Source organism: Parasteatoda tepidariorum, chromosome 7 (assembly GCF_982258835.1).
Source record: "Parasteatoda tepidariorum strain Cologne lab strain chromosome 7, Ptep-v5.0, whole genome shotgun sequence".
In the NCBI taxonomy this organism is placed as follows: domain Eukaryota; kingdom Metazoa; phylum Arthropoda; class Arachnida; order Araneae; family Theridiidae; genus Parasteatoda; species Parasteatoda tepidariorum.
Window position 1 is genome coordinate 17,447,961 of NC_141761.1, and position 15,870 is coordinate 17,463,830.

A 15,870-nucleotide genomic window follows, 5' to 3' on the forward strand; every position below is an offset into this window, starting at 1 on the left:
GGATATGTGCCCAACGCCCTTCCGACCGGGTTATTCCGTCCCACTTTCACTTGTTGGTTTGGTGAATGTCGACATTATATATATATATATATATATATATATATATATATATATATATATATATATATATATATATATATATATATATATATATAGGGTGATTCTAAAAAGATGGACGAAATTTCAGGAAGTGATAGTACACACCTAGACAAACAATTTTTATCAAAGAATGCATGGTCGAAAACAAAACGCAAAGGTGATGGCGCATTTGGAAAGTTGTTTGATGCAAACGTGAAAGCTCCATTCCTGTTGCGAGTTACTGCGCTGCGTTACTTGTCGCCAAGCTTTCGGCCGCTGCAGGGAAAGTTCGTGATATGCCCTATCTTTTCTTCGCCGTTGTACTGCATGCATAGCAGCTGCTGGCCACTGTTTTGAACACATATTGTAATCACATGCCATTAAATTTGCTTTTATAACTTAACTTCATCGCTCTTTGTGTGTTTTTGCCTCATATAAGAACATAAACTTTGACACCCTCTCGCGGTTTTGCGCTTTGTTTTCGACCATGCATTCTTTGATAAAAATTGTTTGTCTGGGTGTGTACTATCGCTTCCTGTAATTTCGCCCATCTTTTTAGTATCACCCTATATATATATATATATATATATATATATATATATATATATATCTTTTTAGTATCACCCTATATATATATATATATATATATATATATATATATATATATATATATATATATCTTCTTTTTAGTATCACCCTATATATATATATATATATATATATATATATATATATATATATATATATATATATATATATATATATATATATATATATATATATATATATATATATATATATATATATATATATATATATATATATATATATATATATATGCACTGGTGTCAGAAATTAAGAGAATTTGCAGAATGGGTTGATTTTCTCTAGAACTACTGCTGCGATTTTAATGAAATTTGATAGTATAAATACAATACAAAACAGATAACTATTTAACGATTGTGATACACACGTGATGATCGTGCTTAACACTCGTTAGAATCGAAAAGTATGAAACAGTTGGGAATAAACAAAACAAAAATGGGTTAATTGGGGGTATGGTCCCCTCTTACAGATGATATACGGGAAACGTGATTTTATGCTTGAATTAGGATACTCGAGCCCACTCTCTTTTAATCAGTTCTTGCACCCACAATCATTTGATCGATTTTTATAACCCTCTACATTTACATCGATACTCGATCATTTGATCAGTTTTTAAAAAACCACTCTCTTTTGATTAATTTATTTCCATATTTTTTGTAATCCACTCTCTTTTGTTTAAAACTTGAACCCACCCTGTTTACATAGGTACTCGCACCCACTATAATCTAATCGGCGCTTAAACCTGCTATCATTTGATAATTTCGACAATCAACTCCTTTTAGTTCAAAACTTGAACCCACTATATTTACTTCGGTACTCGAACTCATTCTCCTTAAATCGGTGCTTGAACTCACTATCATTTGATCAATTTTTCTAATCCATGTATTTTTGTTTCAAACTTGAACCCACTATCTTTATGTCGGTACTCGAACTCTCTCTCTCCTCTAATCGGTGATTGAATCCACAATCATGTGATCAATTTTCATAATCCACTCTCTTTTGTTTAAAACTTGAATTCACTATCTTTACATCGGTACTCTAACCCACTCTCCTTTAATCGGTTCTCCAACCCACTATCATTTGACCCATTTTATATCCCTCTATCTTTACATCGGTACTCGAACCCACTCTCCTTTAATCGGTTCTCTAACCCACTATTATTTGACCCATTTTTATAATTCACTCTATTTTGTTTAAAACTTAAACCCACTCTCCTTACATCAGTAGGTGAACTCACTGTTCTTTAATCGGTGCTTTAGCCCACTGTTAAACCCACTATTTTATCTTAAAACTATCCACCCTCTCTTGTTTTGTTTTAAGCAGAAAAATCTGCTTTTAACCTTCCTACTAATAACTTATTTTCCTGGTCCTATTTGAGGGTAATTATTAAACCACACAAAATCAAGATAATTTGGGCGAAATAAAAGTATTGCTCTTATCCCATTGAATTGAAATCAAAAACATGTCAGGATAGCAAATTAATATTTAAGATTTTTTTTTTTTTTTTTTGGAAAAATCTACCACCAAAATTTAACAAAACACGATTAAAGAATGGGAGATGAAAAACATTAAAGCGCTTTTTTCAATTCCGAAAGAAATCTTGAAGGCGTCTTTAACAATTGCCTCTTTTCAATTTCTCGATCTATTAACTAAAAAATGAAAATGAGGATAAAATTTATATTTCTTTAAATAGTGTTAAAATTTTTCATGCTTACTGTAACAGTGTATACTGTTTCATATTTTAATGAGAAAAAAAATAAGACTTTTGTCATTAACTTGCTTATTTTCTTATTTCTTATTTACTTGCATATTTTCTTTGAGAGAAAAGTCTTGAGAACTATTTTTGGAGGAGGAATTCAAAAAAAAAAAAAAAAAAAATGGTGTCTGGCTTAGAAGAACAAATTTAGAGTTTTATCACTCCTGTAATGAACCTGTCATTTTATTAATTTTATTAAACGACAAAGAATAAAATGGGCAGGCCACGTTATCAGAATGGACGAAGACCATACCACAAAATGAGTTTTTGTGGTACGGTCCAGACCAGTTGGCACACGAAAAAGAGGCAGGCCGAATTCGAGATGAATAGATGACCTAGAAAGAGACCTGTTGGTCTTAAAAACTGGAAAACACTAACAGGAAAAAGGCTAGCCTGAAAAAAACTTCTTGAGAAGGCCAAGGTCCACCCTGGGCCATCAAGACATTGATAATGAACTTGCTTATTTTAATTTATAAAATAACATTTTGTGTGCATGAAAAATACTTCGTTTACGCTTTTGGGTTCCGTACAACTGCCTTATTCATTCTGCAAGTATCATTTTTATATATAACTGTAATCTGGCAGCTATTATTGCAGAAAAACTATTATACCCCTTGGTTTAGTTGCGTGAACCCCAGTTAATAGATTAAAATTAGCATCACTAGGATAACGTTTTGTGGGTAGATAAGTAGCTGCTTTAACAGAAAAATGAAGAAAATAAAATGTCATAATTTAATTGAAATTGAAAGAATCTATTTTTCTCATTTTTCTTTTAATATGCATGTAAAATATTGTCATTTGGTAGGAGTTTTATTTATGTTTTTTAGAAAATAAATATATTATTAGGGGGAGATTTTTTTTTCTTTTTTTTTAATACAGATTGAACTAATATAATAATAATAATTGAAATTATTGTTGTTTAGTTTTGTTTTTGAATTTGTATGGAGTGTAGATACTTAGAGTTTGAAATGAAACAAACTGCAACAAATTAACTTCATCTAAGATTTAAAAATTACAAATCACTCCAGTAAAAAATATTAACCATTTGTTTAATATGCATTTTTGGATTTTTAGTGCTGTATTTACTCAATTTATTTATGTTTTCTTTTGCAAAGGAACACCAATAGATTACCGAATCTTCTTCTTCGGTATAAGATAAAAGAAAGCCTCTTTAAATATTCCGAGAGAAAGAGAGGGGAAGAGACAAAGTAAAGAGGGAAAAGGAACAGCATTTAAAAAGAAGAAACATCAATCGTGACAAAAGCAGAATGGGGGGCAAAAAATTAATATTACTATTGCATCATCCATTGCATCATATATTAATTTAAAAATCTGTTTTGTAAATATTTGTGTATATGACATTATTTCTGTAGCCTACTAAAAAAAGCTTGTGGTATCGGACACCTATAAAAGTATAAACATGGTGACGTGGACCACACGTGATACCACGTCATGTTCTGTATTGAATTTATCTGACACAGAGAATATAAAATAATTAAATATTTATAAAAGTGCTCAATAAACTTTTTTTTTGTTGCTCAAATAGAGCTATAAGTTAGAAATGATCACTGATGTTATCTTTAAAATAGGTGATAAACTGAATCGCTTAAGGTAAAATTTAAAACAATGACCAACGCTTAACCCATCAAAAAATTGCATTTCGTTTTTCGCACATGTTTATTTAATGAATGAAATTAATATTTGAAGAAACTGTATAAACATCGAGTGTTACCCACTACAAGTTTCACAAAAAAAATTTTTTTAACTTGAGAGGATGAATCAAAAGTATTTTATGAACGACTGAAAATTTGAACAAAATATAGGGAGAATGTGAACTAATAGTAGGAATTGAATAAAAATAAACACATATCAGACAGTTGTTAACAGAATTTTTAGTTTTTGTTCCGAAAAATGAAAACGCATCTTCTTTTTGTATCACATCTGCAACTCTATTGGAATTTTTTTTAAAAATTGTAATTAAGATGCCTGGTAGATGTTAGTTAATGTATATGCATTGAAATCCATAAAAATTCAAACCTATGATGTGAAATAGTTTACCTAATTTAGTTCAATCAAAACAAATTTTCTTCTCAAGAATTCTTTTGGTTTTAATGACGTTTATTATTATTCTCGTGTGTCGTTTAAGTTTTTATTTAATTTTTAAAAAAAGAATCCATTTCAATATAAGTATCTGTTATGTGTCAAAAAGTAATTAATACAAAGACTTTAAATTGTTTTTCCCATTTCTTTCAAGCTGAAAATATTTATTTAATCATGAATATAATCAAAATCGAACAGTTTCCTTCTTTATATATTAAATTCTTATTTTTACTGTAGTGGGTATAATTCAAATTAAAGTTTAAATTATTGCAAACCGTTCATAAATTCAAATATAATTAACGTGTTTCTTACTCATGCGCAGCTCACACACTAGAATAAAAGGATTTACGAATTCTACTAAAGAAACCAGCATTATTCAATCAAGCAAGTATTATTTACCAGTATTTTTTAATCATGAATATAATCAAAATCGAACAATTTCCTTCTTTATACTATATTCTTATTTTCACTGTGGTGGGTATGATTCAGATTAAAGTTTAAATTATTGCAAACCGTTCATATATTCAAATATAATTATCGCGTCTCTTACTCGTGCGCAGTTTACACACTAGAATAAAACGATCTACGAATTCCACTAAAGAAACCAGGGAGAGTCCCAACCACAAGCTCAAACTTCCTCCGACATGCGCGAATAATTCAGAATCGGAAAACATTGCTCTCTGTCTATAGATCACGTGAACATGACTCTGAAAAGACACTCGAAGTATCACTCGATCGTCCACGGAGGAACTTCCCCGTTTCTCTCCAGAGAAATTCAGAAACGATTCAAAATCCTCAGAGATCAACAGAGAGGGCTGTTGCCATCCACTGGAATACAATCTAGATGAAAAGACTTTGTGATTGTACCAGGTACTTAAACAAGGCAATGGACAATCACAGGGCAAACCTTTCTTTTCTAAGTCATCCACTGAATTATCCAAGCAGTTCATTTGCGTTTCGTTTTTCAATTCACAAGGCGGAAATCCAGTATGTGGTAAGAAGGGATCTACGCAAGAACACTTTTTCAAACTGTATTTTAACATACATTCACGTATGCAGTCTGTCTGGCTGCTTGCTTTCACGTTGTTTTCCACGAGATGCATCGGGCTGAAAGCTTCGTTGTTTCTATTATCGTCTTCTTTCAGTTTAATAATACTGTAGTTTAGAATATGATTTGAACCCTGATGACTCATCCTGTTGTATTTTTCTGCAGTCGTGTTGTTTTTCTCTAAGTGATTACAGATAATCCTGAGATTATTCACAGAAAACTGATTACTGTTCTTTGTCACATTTTCGTTACTCCTGGCCATCGTGAAATAATTATCCACAAGATATTTGAAGTTTTCTCTCGGGTCCTCTTGGCTGCTCTGGTCAATCATTCCTGTTTCGCTAAGTTTTCTGATAATTTTATCGTTTGGACTGTTAAGTTCGTCCTGATAATCCTTGCAATGATCCCTGTATGGCGATGGCAATCTGTACAGTGTACTTTTCACCAGCCTAACCATTGCTTCAGAGCCAGGACTGACATTGAACCCTGTTTCTTCCGGATTGGGATCGTCCTCCGGGTCATGAATCGTCACTCGGAATCCTGTTTCAGCGGTGAAGGGTACGTAATCTTGCTCTTGAACATTTAAATGAAGCTCCAGCCCCCCTCCGAGGAGAGGATCGTTCTCGTCAGTTTTAAAGGTAAAGCAATTTCCGAATTGCAATGAGACATGGGGGGTAAAATGCGATTCGTCACACACTTTCGATTGGAAGGTGCATTTCCGAAGGGTGTCTTCGAGGCGGTGACCGTAACGTCCTCGACTCTCGCTGTCCAAGTTGAGATAATTTTTCACGAAATGTTGAGTTTTTTGTGAATCGTCTTCACTGAGTTGCTTCCACCAATTTCTGTACTTTCTCCTGAGTGTGTTGAGTAGGCGGTGACCGGGTCTTCTGTATTTAACACTTTTGCAGTTCTGCCAGCGTGTATTTTCGAACACGCACTGCGCGTGATAGGACATGACATTGTTGAGATTGCAGACGGTGACGGCTGGGAATTGAGTGCCTCTCTCCTGCTGCACCACCCCGATGTCTATGAGCACCGGATATTGAAAGTAAAGGTGCAAGAAGCTATAGGTTTCGTAACAGCCGCCGCACAAACAGGCCACGAAAATGAAAATCCAAAAAAGCCTCTTCTTCGCCGTTTTCGATTGTCCGATTCTTGATAGTGCCGGAATGGACGAATTTTCAAGCATTTTCAAGCACGAGTCAGTCCTCATCATGTCGTTTAAAATGTCAACGTCATCCGGGTAATCAATGATTTCGGTATGATCATACATTTATGTTATATTCGATTTCGATAGTTTTATTTTTCTCTTATGGAATTGCTCTGAAAAACTAAATGCAATATGTGTCAAAACTTGTGAATGTTCAGTTAGGAAAAGAACGTCTTACGAGCCCGAGTTGAGTTGATTCTTAAATGCCATTAAAATCGTCTGAATGTGGCCGTTCTAAATGACGGGGGATGTAGTGACATTCGTTGAAGATAAAAATAAAACGATGTTGTTTTGTGATAAGGAAGAGTTTTGGGTGGAGTTGTTTCCGGTAGAATATAAATATTTGAGAGAAACCTCCCGTTATTTATTCAGATAAGAATCGGAAACATTCTATTTCAGTTCTTTGTCTGTTTCATATTATATGCTAAGGAAAAAATTGAGCTCCAAATCCGGAAAATAATTTTAAAAGCTGTTTTATGCAAATAAAAATTATTTTACGAACAAGGTTTTATAAGTAGAATAATAATGTGTTGCTGTAAATAATGTGTAGCTGTTTTATATAAATAAAAATTAGTTTATGAACAAGATTTTATAAGTAGAATAATAATGTGTTACTGTAAATAATGCGTAGCTGTTTCATATAAATAAAAATTAGTTTATGAACAAGGTTTCATAAGTAGAATAATAATGTGTTACTGTAAATAATGCGTAGCTGTTTCATATAAATAAAAATTAGTTTATGAACAAGGTTTTACAAGTAGAATAATGATGTGTTACTGTAAATTTAGACGTTTAAAATAATTAACTGAATTAAATGAAATACAGCTTGATTTATAGAAGAACTATGCAAAAACAATTACTGCTTAGAATTGCATTCATTATTTTTATAAGTTCGCCTCCTAATCTTAAAGTTTCACGAATTTCTTTTGCACACTAATCAACAATCTGAATGACATATGATTACATTTATTTGGATTGAACAAATTATTCTTCGTTGGCGTTAGAAAATAGGCAATGATGACTGCTGGATTTGTTGAATAGTGATATTATGATTAAATAAATGAGATATTGTTTTCGATGTAGGGAAGAGTCGGGTAGCTCCGCCCACTTAAGGAGTATTGCTTATATTTCGGTATAATATTGAGTAATAATCAATATTTTTGTGATGTTTCTATTGTTTTAAAATCTAATTAAATGATGCAGAAAGAATATACCAAAAAAGAATAGTTTAACTTAAAAAAAATAGAAATTTTAAAAAAACCATGTTTTTCAGCTCTTTTTAAAATGTGTCGGGTATCCCCGCCCAGTTACCAAAATTATGTTTTTTGACTGTTTTTTCAGGTGTAAATGAAAATAACCAACGTATTGACAATAGATAAACCTTATTTATCATTTTCATCACAAATACTTGAGTATGTCACAAATATTTTATCATTAATACTTGAAACTTGGAAAATGATCTTTTTTTAATGTAACAATTAATGTCTGATGGCCTATTGACCTGAAAAAATATTATATACATATGAAATTGACAGTGGGCGGGGGTACCCGACACTCCCCTATTTTGTTTAAACAAAATCAAATGAAACAAATTTGAAAACAATAAGACGGGTTTTATGAATAAAAATGTACTTGTTTACCTTGTACATATTTAGGCATATGACATAGCTATTTAGACAAGTAAATATTGTATTTTTTCACACTGAATTGAATGGGACTATACACAAGTCAATAGAACAAAAGTTACAAGTGTTATTATGCCTTCTTTTTCATGTCTTCGTTTTCTTCAAAAATATATATTTTGTCATTCTCTTTGTCTGTTTGCATTACTACACAGTACCTATCTGTTTATGTAAAGTACACTTTCCGATGTAACTTTTAAAAATGAATTGAATGAAATCAATTCCGAGACAAACCATCGCATAGTTTAGAAGTTATATGCATTTTATGTACAAAGCATAGATGTGCACAGGAATTTTCCTTGAGGAAGGCCGCTAAACTAAAATTTCATAGCAAAATGCAGGAAATTTAAAAATTTGATACATGCTTGCTTGGCATTGATATCTATACTATTTACATATATATATATATATATATATATATATATATATATATATATATATATATATATATATATATGCTACTGTGAATGGCTGAAATGGGTGGTTGTTGGCTTCCACCGGTGAATGTCGCTTTGGTAATTGTCCGAAATATATACTAGATCTAATTAAGTGCCACTACCCGGTATACATTGCCCGGTATGCCCTACAGCAATGTTTTTTTAAGGATTAGTGCCACTCCGAACATTGATATTTCTCCTATTCTCTCCTCAGCTGATATTAAAATATCGAATAAATATAATAATATCATCGAATAAATTAATATCAAATCAGATAGGACAAATATATATTATATTTCTTAGACCCGGGATAGCCTGGTCGGTAGGGCGCTGTGCCCATGTCCTAGAACTCGTGGGTTCGAACCCAGCCGGCCGAAGACTGTAATAAAGTGACTGATGCACGTTAAATCTGTAGAGTCGCAAAAGTCCTCCATGTTCCCATAACAAATCAATACCTCTGGGGGTACTGGATTGGTTAGATCGATCGTTCTCGGATTCAGGTCAAAATTGCGATCTGTGAATGAATGTATGAATCGGTCCGCCCTATAAACGGGTTTATTGTTTTACATTAATGTTTTTTAGGGTTCAGTGCCAATGCTCAGTACTCATTTGCCCGGTATGCCCTACACTGCTGTTTTAAGGTCAAGTGCCCAGTATGCATTTAACCGGTACTCCGAACACTGATGTATGTTTCTCCTAATCTATAATCAGAAGTTATTAAAATATCGAATATCAGCAAATAAATTAGTATCAAATCGGATTTAATAAATATGTCGGACATTCACCAAAGTAACAATGGGATTGTTGACATTCACCGGTGAAAGTCGACATTCGGTCATTCATGATAACACACACATATATATATATATATATATATATATATATATATATATATATATATATATATATATATATATATATATATATATATATATATATATATATATATATATATATATATATATATATATATATATATATGTTACCGGCAAAGTATGAAACGCCGGCATTGTATAGAATGCCTGACGTTTTTAGGCAAAGTACGAAATGTGAAAAGTATTAATTACAATGCCGGATGTTATTTAGGCAAAGTAGGAAATAAACGTCCTGATGAGGTTATGATGTAAATGATGTACATGTTACTGTGAATGGGCGAACTCGGTGGTTGTTGACTTTCACCGGTGATTGTTGAAAATCACACAGTCGCTTTGTTGAATGTCCGAAATATTTATTACATTCGATATGATATTAATTTATTCATGGATATAATTACATTTATTCGATATTTTAATAATTACTGACGATAGATTAGAAAAAACATTAGTGTTTGGAGTATCGGGCAAATGTATACCGGAGGCAGTGACCCTTGATCTTAAAAAACATCAGTGTAGGATATACCGGGCAAATGTATACCGGGCAATAGCACTTGACCTAAAAAAAACATCAGTGTAAGGTATACCGGGCAATGGCGCTTAACTAAACCTAGTACATATTTCGGACACTTACCAAAGATCCAGTCTTACTAGTTCTAGTGCCATTGCCTGTTATACCTTACACTGATGTTTTTTTTAAGGTCAAGTGCTATTACCCGGTGTACCTTACACTGATGTTTCTTCTGATCTATCATGAGTAAGTATTAAAATATCGAATAAATGTAAAACTACCGATTTCGGTCATTCACAGTAACATGCATTTCTCAAAACTAAAAATGTTATTCTGAAAAAATACTGAAAGTGCCATTGAAAAATATTTATTCAAAATGTGGAAAGAAAATCAAAAGTTATGCAAAACAAAATTTAAGCCTTTCTTATTAAGGGAAAGAAAATTTTCATATAAAAAATATGAAATTAACCTACTTGTTGTGTACATGGCAGGCTTGAATGACATTTTGAATTACATTTCATTAAATTTTTCCATGTAAATTTCATTAAATTCCTCCATTTTCATGTAGCACAGTAAAAAAATAATTTTTGTTATTAGTCAAAAGTCACGAGTCACGCGTTAAAAGTCACGAGCCTTGCCAAGTGATATTTGAAACAAATCAGAGATGTATTTTATACTTTGCCGGTTTTTCATTTGGCAATCTATAGAATGCCTAGGAAATGTGCGAAATATAAATCATTTCATACTTTGCCGGCTAATTTTAGGCATTCTATACAATGCCGGATTTCATACTTTGCCGGTAACGTATATATTTCTTCTTTTATATAGTTCTTCTTTTTTTTGTATTTGAACATTGAGGGGAAAGTTTTTCATCACTAAATCGAAACAATAGTATGTTTGCTCACGTGACATGATTTGCGCTTTTTTTCCTTCGCATTATTCACCTTCATAAACACTATTTATGTGAAAATATGGGATTAGAAAGATATAAAATCCAGTTCATTTAAGGTTGAAAATCAAAATCGTGTGAATTCTAGTCCCAACTAAGTAAATAAATTTGATTTTTTTTAAAATTATAATTGTAACGTGAGTCCTCTACTCCAGTGTTACCCAACCTTTTTATCACCGCGGACCTGTCAAAGTTTGATAATTTTACCACGGCCTGCTGGGGGGGGGACGTTGATTGTTTATACTTTAGATTATTTTGATTTATTAATCTTAATCAAATGGTATTTAAGCATGCGTTCGAAATAAAATACAGTTACACCAAAAAATAAATATAAAGTGATACGTTAGAACGTTAAGTCAATGAGAACCCTACGCTTGTTTCTTTGCAATGAGACGGTTCCATCTGGGGGTTGCTGTTAATTTACGTCGCACTAGAGCTGCGCAATGGGCTATTGGCGACGGTCTGGGAAACATCCCTGAGAATGATCCAAAGATATGCCATCACAATTTTGATTCTCTGCAGAGGGGATGGCTCCCCCGCTTCGGTAGCCCGACGACCTGTACGCGAAGTCGAGCACTTTACGGTAGAACAGTTTAACGAGGACCCATACCGCACACCCTCAGTCCATTCGCAGACTGATGCAAGTGGTCACCCACCCGCACACTGACCGCAGCCAGTGATGCTTCACTTCGGTGATCTGCTGGGAACTGTGTCTTAACGATCAGTTCACTGCGGGACCTGGGGGTAATCGGAGACAATGATACATTACAAACATCAAAAAATTTATGTCACTACCTTCGGGAGCTTTAATAATCTTTTAAATAAATAAAATTTTAATGGATATTTTTAATTTGGGATAAAAACCTAAGAATTTTAATTTAATTTCAATGAAATGGGCGACCCGGTACAATTTGATCCACGAACCGGTACCGGTCCGCGGAACCGGGGGTTGGGGAACACTGCTCTACTCGACTCGGGAAAATAATGAGTAATAATTCGTCTCATACAACAACGCCCCTTATAGTTCGTTGCGATCACGAATTCCAAACAATCATTCCAATCCATATAACAATTTTTTTTTAAAAATTACACCTTTTTAGTAAATACTAAGTCATTAAAATAAATTTGAATTCAAATAAATGACATGTAATTCGTTAAAACTTCATATTTGGTGAGAATGCTCTCTCTGGTTATTTCAGTTTTCGTTTTTAAAAGCGTTATATGCTGAGCCACCTCACTAGATTTGGCATGTGACATTTATAGCGGCAATCATGGGTCGATTTTCTAGCGTTGCCCTTCGGGGAGTTGTAATGAGGATTTTTTGACGCCGTGTAAGAGAAATATATGTATAGATATTTCCTCTTTTGCGCTTTTTTCACATTATTTACCTTTATAAACACTATTTATGCCAAAAGATGGGATTAGAATGATAATAAAAAACTGTTTATTTAAGGTTGAAAATCAAAATCGTGTGAATTCCAGACAAACTAAGTAAATAAATTAAATTCTTTTAAATATAATTTTATAATAAATCCTCCACTTGGCTTTAAAAATAATGAGATCCTTTTTACTTCAAATACTAATTGAGCTTAGAGTTTTGCAAGAATTCAGAAAATGAATATGAATGGTGCGAATACAAACGGTGTTTCAAAAAAAAGAAAGCAGTTCACTTATTCTTGTAGTACCATAGGAGGACAACATTCTCGACGCATTCGAACATTGCAGCCAGCGAAAGGCCCAGCCACAATCCCATTTGTCCGCCAATCTGGCTCAAAACCTCCGCATCGTCGAACATGGCTTTCTGCTGATAGATGAGCTGCTCCAACGTGTCGAAATAAACTTTCACTTTAAGCATATTCTCGCGTATCTCCTCAATCGGCAGATCAGAACCGACATTCTTGCTCGTCAGCGGCCAGATGGCGCTCGAAATCTTCACGTTGTAGTGCGACGATTCGCATTCCAGTGGACACGAGCACGATCCACCCTCTTCCACTTTAGCGTCGTGAACGCAGCAGAAATCCGCTCCGTTCGTGAAATCGCAGTATCTGTCCGTTTCGTTCGTCTTCCTGTTCACGTAGCAAGAGCAATGTTCCGCTATCCGTTCCTCGAAACACGCCATATTGCACTGTTTCTGACTGTTGTTCCTCTCGTAAGCTTTGCAGTGGTCCTTGTAAGGGTCGGGCAGTCTGACCATGGATGATTTGGAGAGTCCGAGAATGGTTTCGAAACCTGGCGCGACGTTGATGCCCTGTTCTTGAGGGAATGGCTCCTGGTAGGGATCGTGTATGACAATTCTGGCACCCACAGATCTAGTTAGCCACGAGTAGTCAGCACTCTGGACGTCCATTTCCAAGGTGAGGCCGGAATTCGGCCCCACGAAGGCTGTTCTACGGGGCTCTTTATCGCCTGATACCTGGTTGAACGAATAACAATTCCCGAACACGTCGTCCGAATGAATGGTAAATTGTCGGTAAGAACATTCCTCCCCGTTGAAAGAGCAGGATTTAATCATGTCTTCGGGTTGGTGGCCGTAATGCATCCTGCTTTCGCCATCCACTGAAGAATACAAATTGGTGAACTTGATCTGGTGTTTAATTTCATCGGCCAGTCGTATGTTGCGATCGTCAAGACACGGCGGTAGTTCCATCTGTTCCGTAAACTCAGGACCGAATTCCTCGTCAAACAAAGTGATGTTGCACTCTTTATAGTTCAGTTTTTGCCACAGGCAGGGTTGATATTGCCTGCGAACGTTGTTCAAATTGCACACCGTCACCGCCGGGAAGTGTTGATTGAAAACGCTTTTCGAATCGATGTTCACCACCACTGGGTACAAGTAATAAGCCGAGAGATATCGATATATTTGAGAACCGCAACCGATCAGACCACCAATCAAGATCAGCGCCCAGAATACTTTCCTTCTGGTGGTGCGGGAGTTTCCGATCTGATTCAAAGCGTAGATCGAAGATTTCTTGAAGAACGTCGTCGTCAAGCTCTTCAGATCGGCCTCTTCCGTTTCGTCATTTTTAGTAGATTTTTCTTGACTGATTCGACGTAAGCGAGTATCGTAGTTTTGAGGAAAACTACCGACTGCGCTCACCTTCAAAGTGTGAATTTCTTCGCGTGAATTCGCTGGTGAATTTTCCAGGTTTTTTTCATCTTCAAAAGCAAACATTCTTCTGGCATTTTTATTGGAAATATCAACGACTCTGTTATTATCCAGCACATTGCGAAAATAGTGTCCGTTTACTTTCCCCATGCTTTCCTCTCTGAAAACCAAATCGCTATTAGGTATATTCTCTCAAAGATTATGGCAGAATGGCTAACGTAAAACCCTATAACGGATCTATTAGAAATAAAGTTATAGAGATTCAGTTAAAAAAATTTCAGATACAATGTCTACGCAGCTCGTCATAATCTAATTATCTTTTACGAAAGCGTCATAAAAGCTGAAACATGCGACCCATCTCGAAAAGCAATTTTCTAATATATGCACGAAAGCAATCTTTTGATGTCTTCATCGCACGTGAGGAATATTGATTACATAATCAATAAGATGATTTGAAACCTTTCATTCCATTTAAAATCATTTCGATAACCAATTGTATTCAAATAGAAAAGCCTAAATAATAGCCTAATAATAAAATAAATATATAATTTTTTTCTTTAAAAATTTATGTGTATTTTTATTAAGGACAAGATTTTCAGTTTTGAAAACAAGCGAAAATTATGTTTTTGTTCTGCTTTTAATTTCATTATCGTCTCCTGTATTTAATAGCCTCTGTCCAGTCGAAAGAAAATCCGATCAATTTCGGTACAGCGTCTGTCCTCCGTAAATGGTCAATGAATAATTTATCTTCATTTCAAATAATCAATTAACATGCATTTCATTTTAAAAATGTGTTTCATGGCCGCTACTTTAATATTAATGATTTGTGTTGCGTTACGGTGGAACATTGAGCAAAATTGTCGATAATTTTGTTGAAAAATAAGGGATATAAAATTGATAGTTTTTTTAAAATGCAATATTTTCTATTTGGAAAATTGTTTTTTTTATGATTCCCTTATGAAAAAATCGAGGTATAAATGAGGTATAAACGAGGTATATTTTAAAGGTATAAAGGAGGTTGTTGTTTAAATACGTCGTAAAGGTTGAAAAGAGTGCAAATGAATACCTCAAAATCAACCTCAAATATACCTTAAATATACCTCCAGAGGTATATATGTTTCAGCCTGAAGTATATTTTTTTACACTTGTGGAAGTATTTATTCAACAACCTAAGGTGTGTCATTTTACACTTCAGGTTATTATAAATCAACCTCAGGTGTATTTTGTTCGACTTCAGGTAATTATTTTTCAACCTCAGGTATCTAATTTTATGCTTGTAGAGGTAGATATTTTTCAACCTATAGTGTGTCATTTTACACTTCAGCTTATTATAAATCTACCTCAAATGTATTTTGTTCTACCTCAGGTAATTATTCTTCAACCTCAGGTATATAATTTTATGCTTGTAGAGGTATATATTTTTCAACCTAAGGTGGGCCATTTTACACTTCTGGTTGTTATAAATCAACCTGAAGTGTATTTTCAACAATTGGAAAGGTTATTTTTAATTAGCGC

The 15,870-nt window shown here is 33.9% G+C and overlaps 2 protein-coding genes across 2 annotated transcripts; both read right to left on the reverse strand.

Moving 5' to 3' along the window:
* Positions 1-5,064: 5,064 nt before the first annotated feature.
* On the reverse strand, positions 5,065-6,861 carry LOC147806927 (bile acid-sensitive ion channel-like). Its single transcript, XM_087168694.1, has one exon. It carries the CDS (start codon positions 6,859-6,861, stop codon positions 5,065-5,067), a length of 1,797 nt encoding a protein of 598 aa, XP_087024820.1.
* A 6,054-nt stretch (positions 6,862-12,915) lies between these two features.
* Positions 12,916-14,505, reverse strand: LOC147806928 (acid-sensing ion channel 2-like). Its single transcript, XM_087168695.1, has one exon. It carries the CDS (start codon positions 14,503-14,505, stop codon positions 12,916-12,918), a length of 1,590 nt encoding a protein of 529 aa, XP_087024821.1.
* Between the last annotated feature and the right edge of the window lie 1,365 nt (positions 14,506-15,870).

Coding starts and splice junctions, on each gene's coding strand:
- LOC147806928 (XM_087168695.1), bottom strand. CDS start 14,505: ATGGGGAAAGTAAACGGACACTATTTTCGCAATGTGCTGGATAATAAC.
- LOC147806927 (XM_087168694.1), bottom strand. CDS start 6,861: ATGTATGATCATACCGAAATCATTGATTACCCGGATGACGTTGACATT.